The sequence below is a fragment of the Bison bison genome, unplaced genomic scaffold (genome assembly GCF_000754665.1).
Source record: "Bison bison bison isolate TAMUID 2011002044 unplaced genomic scaffold, Bison_UMD1.0 scf7180017864299, whole genome shotgun sequence".
Taxonomy (NCBI): Eukaryota; Metazoa; Chordata; class Mammalia; order Artiodactyla; family Bovidae; genus Bison; species Bison bison.
Genome location: NW_011494871.1, coordinates 1,078,798 through 1,086,250, shown reverse-complemented (window position 1 = coordinate 1,086,250; position 7,453 = coordinate 1,078,798). Strand labels below are relative to the sequence as shown.

At 40.6% G+C, this 7,453-nt stretch overlaps 1 protein-coding gene across 1 annotated transcript in view; it reads left to right on the top strand.

Annotated features, from left to right (window-relative positions):
* MICU2 (mitochondrial calcium uptake 2) overlaps positions 1-6,494 on the top strand; it is an 88,501-nt gene extending 82,007 nt beyond the window's left edge. Inside the window, exons 11-14 of the mRNA XM_010851244.1 lie at positions 993-1,164; positions 3,712-3,820; positions 4,260-4,417; positions 5,884-6,494. Of these exons, the coding sequence (XP_010849546.1) occupies positions 993-1,164; positions 3,712-3,820; positions 4,260-4,417; positions 5,884-5,985 (541 nt within the window). The 3' untranslated portion in view covers positions 5,986-6,494. The remainder of the gene's footprint in view (positions 1-992; positions 1,165-3,711; positions 3,821-4,259; positions 4,418-5,883) is intronic.
* Positions 6,495-7,453: the final 959 nt, after the last annotated feature.

The window sequence follows — 7,453 nt, the reverse complement described above, 5'->3', positions numbered from 1 at the left end:
TCCTGACCTGCATACAGATTTCTCAAGAGGCAGATCAGGTGGTCTGGTATTCCCATCTCTTTCAGAATTTTCCACAGTTTCTTGTGATCCACACAGTCAAAGGCTTTGGCATAGTCAAGAAAGCAGAAATAGATGTTTTTCTGGAACTCTCTTGCTTTTTCCATGATCCAGCGGATGTTGGCAATTTGATCTCTGGTTCCTCTGCCTTTTCTAAAACCAGCTTGAACATCAGGAAGTTCACGGTTCACATATTGCTGAAGCCTGGCTTGGAGAATTTTGAGCATTACTTTACTAGCATGTGAGATGAGTGCAACTGTGCGGTAGTTTGCGCATTCTTTGGCATTGCCTTTCTTTGGGATTGGAATGAAAACTGACCTTTTCCAGTCCTGTGGTCACTGCTGAGTTTTCCAAATGTGCTGGCATATTGAGTGCAGCACTTTCACAGCATCATCTTTCAGGATTTGGAATAGCTCAACTGGAATTCCATCGCCTCCACTAGCTTTGTTCGTAGTGATGCTTTCTAAGGCCCACTTGACTTCAGATTCCAAGATGTCTGGCTCTAGGTCAGTGATCACACCATCGTGATTATTTGGGTCGTGAAGATCTTTTTTGTAGATCTTCATGAAGATGAAGGATACTATTTCATAAAGACATAGAGCTTGTGTGTCTCCAGGAAAGACAAGGAAGGTGATACCAAGAGACACTGTTGTGGTACCTAATTATGGTATTAGTGTAGATATTAGTATTCTCATTTAAAGAAACAGTATTGTATTTTGAAAAAGTATCTGTGATTTAGACAAACCTGGGTTCCAACACTGAATCTGACAGTTTGCTAAGTGTGATCTGGTGGACAAATGGTTGGAGACCTGCAGTATATTGAAACTCGTGGGATACTGCTCAGGGTGCCCATGCTCCTGAGTGGGCACACGCTTAGTTACAGCACTAAGGTGAAGCCACAAGTCCTGACGTCCATCTCGTATTCCAACATTTAGGTTTATGGAAAACTTACAGGCGGAAGTCCAAGAAATGGAGTTCCTTCAGTTCTCAAAAGGTTTGAGTTTCATGAGAAAAGAAGACTTTGCAGAGTGGCTCCTTTTTTTCACTAACACTGAAAATAAAGATGTTTATTGGAAAAATGTGAGAGAGAAGCTGTCAGCAGGAGAGGTTGGTGTGCCTTTTTATAATGCTTCTGATGAAGATGAAATGATAAGTTAGACATTGATAGAATTCAGTAGCTTCCAAATTAATCAAGACTGAGCAACTCTCTGTTATGTAATTATATGATGCATGAAATGATGATTGCCAAACTGCTAGTAATGATTAATGAACAGTGGTAAGATTTCAAGTGATTTTTTTTTAATATTTATTTTTATTTATTTATTTGGCTGTGCCAGGTCTTAGTTGCCACATGTGGAATCTTTAGTTGCGGCATGTGGAACTTAGTTCCCAGACCAGGGATCAATCCCAGGCCCAGAACATGGAATCTTAGCTACGGGATTATCAGGGGACCCTCAAGTGATTTTTTTTTTTAACTTTATTGTGCCAAAAAAATTTTTTTTGACATGGGGATGTGTTTTTATATAATTTTTTTAAAGCTATCTCTGTGATGAGGGAAAATATAATGAAATACAATGAAGGTTTCATTTATAATTACAATAGAGATACATAACAATTAGAAATATATTTAATAAGAAATATATAGAAAAACCTTTAAACCTTGGTTAGAAGAAATAACTCATCTAACAGTAGAGACATCCCCTGCTTTTGAACAGAACCTCTTAGTATTACAAACATGGCAGTTGTCCCTTGAATAACCCCTAAGTATAGTGTCATGTCAGTCTGCACGGCCTTGGTTTGCTGCACCAAAACATCAGCCCTGGACACCCCATGGCCGACACAGAACAGCAACCTTCTCAGTCATGCTGCTCGTCCGTGGTGGGCCGGGGGTAGAACTGCCCACATCTTTGCTTGGGGACCAGACTCTCCAAGGCTCTGCCCCCAAGGAGCACCACCATCTGCCAGAAACCATCCAGAAAAGAAAGGAGTGAACCACGTTCCAGCAAACAAATGTTTAGGCCTGGAGATGTCACACTGAGCTACTGCTCGACTGATGGCCTGAAGGCCCTAGCTAACTGAAGGGAGGCAGAGCTGTGTGGTCCTGAGTGCACAGGGCTCAGGGGTGTACCAGGTACCGTGACCACCAACTGACATCCATAAAACAGTCTCGAATTCTTGGGAGGGAGCCAGACAAGCCACAAGTCTGTGTGACACTGCTGAGGGGGCTAAGGGACAGGGAAACCTCTGCACCTTCCCTATAATTTTGCTGTGAACCCAAAACTGCTCTAAAAAAAAATTAAGTCTTTTTAAAAAGAAAGCTGAGATATTAAAATACAGCACCAAACATCAGAACTAAAACAGTGTGACTGACAATGAATTTGACAAATAAGTTGAACAGAAAATAAAGTCAGAGATAGATACAAATACAGAAATTTAGTATGTGTAAACTCAGATTATAAATTGGTTGCATAAAAAAACTGTGAATTAAATGGAACTGGGGTAATTCACTGGGCATCTGAGGGAGAAATGAAGGTGACCTCTGCCTCCCTCATGACTCAGAAATAAACTTGAGGTGGATCAAAGAACTAAAGTTAAAGAGAAAACTGAGTAAGTATGGAAGAAAACTTGGAAACAGTCTCTGAGAGTGGGTATACGTACTAAGTAAAACCCAAAAGCCTTATTTTGAAATTGATTAAATTACTGCATAAAATATAGAAATCTGTTGCCTTCCTCACTCCCCCCAAATTATCAAAATCAAAAGGAAAAATTAACAAAATGGAGGAATTAGTGGCATCACAAGTAATAGACCAATTTCTTTAATTTATATGATGAGATCTTTAAAAATCAAGACCCCGGAAGGGTCTGACATTCTACCGTATTTAATGTAGAAAATGGGATCTCAGATACCTGTGTGTTAATTACTAATGGAGATTTTGTCTCTGCAAGTTAGCCTGTGTCACTTTCTGGGTGCCAACAGAAGACCCAAACCTGCCAGGTCAGAGCCAGAAAAGGTTATTGTCTAGTCTGAAGGCCGCCCAGGCACCACGTCTGTCCCCCAGGGCCCATGAGGTGGGTTTGCGCCACAGCCGAGGAGCCCAAATCCTTCATGAAGGATAGTAGGTGCGGTCGCCCCTGCTCTGAGGGAGACAACTGTGTCTGCTCCAGGCTGTTCACTGTGCAGATATCCTGGAAAGACCCTGGAGTAGAATAGTGGCTGGGCCTCTGTCTACGAGATGTGAGAAGCTCAGAAGACCCACTGAGAATTGCCCCCCAGCATCAGGTCACCTGGCAGCCCTTCAGACACCGGAGCAGAGACAGCAGGGACACGAGAAATCCACAAGTGCCCGATGAACATAGATGTGCAGAGGGTTTAATTCACTCAGGACCTTTGAGGGGAGATAGTGGGCCTGTGACACACGCCCCCAGCCTTGCAGTGTTCAGTCTGCACTGGCACATCCAGGGCCCTGCACTTAATCTGAGGGTTCCTCCTAATCTCTAAAATCCACACATTTGTGCTCAGTTGGGTCCATCCCAGACTTTGATAGACTACATTCATAGACTTCATGATAGAAAAGAGGACTCACAGTTATTGTCATAACATTGTTGAATAAGTTTACAAAGTTGTAATAAAAACTCACTTTGTTGTTCTTTTAGAACATTAGTTTGGAAGAGTTCAAGTCATTTTGTCATTTTGCAACCCACTTGGAAGACTTCGCTATTGCCATGCAGATGTTTAGTTTAGCTCATCGTCCTGTCAGACTAGGTAAGTTATGTGAGTCACTTAATTTTTACTGTCTATGAATACTGTCACCCTGTTCTTTAACTGATTGATACCAGTCCAGGGACCACTTACCAGAAGAACAATTGATTGGCCTTTCAGTTAATTCAGTGTGGTTATTCTAGATTTACAACCATTTGCCAAACAATTTATTAACAATTAATTTTGCTTTTGCTTTCTTATTTTTCTCCCTGAGAAGGAGAAGGAAATATTTAAATGTATATTCAAAACACTGATTAGATTAAAATAGCCTGCTGATGTTTCTCAGCCAGATTTATTATTTGAACACATTCATGATGAGTATTTGTGTTGTTTTACTTCCCAAATGATAAATAAATAGAGTTGTTTTTACTTCTCAAATAATAAAAATTTAAACTTAGACTATTTTATGTGGTTGATGAGTTTTTATGTTTTCTCCCTTCAGCGGAGTTCAAGAGAGCAGTCAAAGTAGCAACAGGACAGGAGCTGTCCAACAATATTCTGGACACCGTCTTCAAGATCTTCGATTTAGATGGTGATGAGTGTCTGAGTCATGAAGAGTTTCTTGGGGTGTTAAAAAACAGGATGCATCGAGGTTTATGGGTAACAGATTTTGAGTCTTTAAATGCATGTTTATATGTAGTTAAATGAATGGAACTAAACCGAGAATTTGATTTAATGTATAGTCTTAAATGGAGTTTTCAACATTTTTAAAGAGATTGTAAGCAGTAATTACAACAAAAGTATCTCCTACAGATGGGACCACCATTTTTGTTTTCTTTTTTAAAAAAATCTGAATCAGGAACCACAATCCAAATTTTAATTTGGATGTTGTAGTTAGATACCAAGACCCAAGCTCTAGCCCTATCATGTATTAACTACCAGATCTTGAAAAGCTACATAATTTTTCTGACCCTCAGATTCCTCATCTGTACAACAAGGAACCAATACAATCTACTGGAGAGAATTATTATGATACTTAATGTAGTGACTGAAACACTTGAAGTAAATGTTCACTATTAAGAAGATTCACTCACATTCACATATTAGTCTATAACTGAGGGACAGATCAAACTTAGAATTTTGTTTAGATTTGAATCTGTTAGAAACACTCATGAAAGCAAGTTGAAACATCGGCAAGCTGAAGACAAGGGTCCAGGGGGTAAGTAGGAATTTAGTCCAGAGGAGGCAGGAGTGAGAACAGGAGAGACCGTGGTGAGCTCACATCAACAGTGCTATTCGTTTACAACTGAGAAGAGAATATTGATCTTCCTGCTACAAACATTATTTATAGAAAATGAACAGATATTATTTCTACTAGTGATTTACAGGCAGCACCTCATAGTTAATAATCATACTTGTAGAAATTAAACCAGCCTTTCCAATTAACTTGTAACATACCCCGCGGCCTCTTTGCCATTTCTCAAAAACATACTGAAGAGAAGAGATTCAAGTCAGTGAGCAGAAAAGGCCATAAATATAATCTGAAACCACCTGCCGCTTCCAGTGGTGGGTTTCCAGCAGTGCTGCGCTCTGTGGGCACAAGGAGCCAAGTATTTTCTAACCTTTGCTTTCTCATTTAACTGAGATAAATAGTAAACACAAAGTACTTGTGTGAGTTATTTCTTCCTAAGGCTTCTCATCAAGTATATGGTGACCTCAGTTTCTTTCTTTTTTAATTTTAGCCAAGGTTAAGTCAAAGTCTAGGTTTATCGTTTTTATTCCATGTAGCTAAGTGAAGTTCACCAAAAAAACAGAAACATTATAAAGTATGGTGAAAAGAACACATTATGAAATAATTTCATTGTAAAACCAACATATGAAAGTCACCACAGTCTTTGTTCCCTTCTTGGGGAGGAAACTCCATTCTGTGGTTCCCCTGAGGCCACCCTTGCCTCACTTCATGTCTCACCTTTTCCCTTTGGTTTTCACCTGTGCTGCAGGCACTTTCTGTGTCATCACTTCCAGGCCTTTCTGGAGGTGGCTGGGGAACAGGCACCACAAGTACATGGAGACGACAGGGCAGAAGGTTGCAGACACTGACCCCGAGTTTTCATTTTGGTTGACAGGTGCCACAGCATCTTGGCATACAAGAATACTGGAAATGTGTGAAGAAAGAAAGCATTAAAGGAGTGAAAGAAGTCTGGAAACAAGCAGGAAAAGATCTTTAATAGAAAAAAGAGTGTGGGAATTCTGTTGCTCTGAGCAATCAGAATCGGGCATTTCTTAGAATGCTAGATGTTTATCCTTCTAAGTCTTCATTGATTTCGTTTGTAATATAAAGATGCCTTGTATTGCTTTCTGATCCAGTCATTTCTTAGTAAACTTTCATTGCAGAACTTCCTAAAAAGAAAAAAGTATTCTTTAACGAAAAGAGATGTTGGCATCTGTCAGAAGGCCTAGGATTAAAGGCTTTGACTTTGGTAAGATGGACAACCTGGTCATGCAGTGTCTAACCTGACTCGAGGTCAGATCAACCTGCGAGCCCCAAAGCTCCTGGAGGTAGATTAAGTGACAGCATTTCAGGTTTCCTACCTGTCCCTTATGTCTCACAGACTTCTTGTATATTTTATTTCAAATGAGCTGTAAATTAGTTGTCTTCAAAGTAATATGTAAATTTCAGTATTCCACCTGGAAACTATGAAGTATTTATAAACATAAAAAAAATTACTGAGGTGCATTTTATGTTGTTGATTGGTTGGTCAGTCACTAAGTCATGTCTGACTCTTTGCGACCCCATGGACTGTAGCCCACCAGGCTCCTCTGTCCATGGGATTCTCCAGGCAGGAATACTGGGGTGGGCTGCTATTTCCTTCTTCAGGGGATCTTCCCAACCCAGGGATCAAGGCTGTGTCTCTTAGGTCTCCTGCATTGGCAGGAGGGTTCTTTACCACTCGCCCCACCTGAGAAGCCACATTTTGTTTTATATGTGTTGTTTAAAACAATGTTTTGGTTTTTTTTTAATGTAAGTACTTTTAAATGTAAATACTCCTAAGCCAAAGGTATTTTCCACTGAATTGTAATGGTTATGTGGATTTTTAAAGAAATTTTCCAGCTCTTCCCTGAGGAGGTACACAGCAAACAGCAAAGTCAGGGTTTGACGTGAAGAGGAGACAGGAGACAAGGCAACCCAGGGTAGACGAGGGGTCAGCTGTGTGTGTAAGGGAAACCTCTCATCCTCAGAAGGTGGAGCAGACCGACACCAGTCCATCCCCCTGCCTACAGAACGTCATCGGTCCAGATGAGCTGCAGGGAGAACTCCCCAGCTTCTTTAAATTAAAAGCACTGCAGCACGGATGCTCCACAAGATGGCACTCTCACTTTTCCAAAATACTTTATCTTCCTCACGCACCAAGCATGATCTTTAACAGAAAAACCAACAGGAATACTCAGAAAATCACAGAACATTTCAAAAATGACTGACTTGTTGAAGGAGCAAGGTAGGAGGCTCTGTGCGGACATACCTTAGTTAAACATTTAGCAGCTCCTAGGGAAATGGAGAAGGCAATGGCACCCCACTCCAGTACTCTTGCCTGGAAAATCCCATGGGCAGAGGAGTCTGGTAGGCTGCAGTCCATGGGGTTGCTAAGAGTCGGACACGACTGATCGACTTCAATTTCACTTTTCACTTTCATTCAT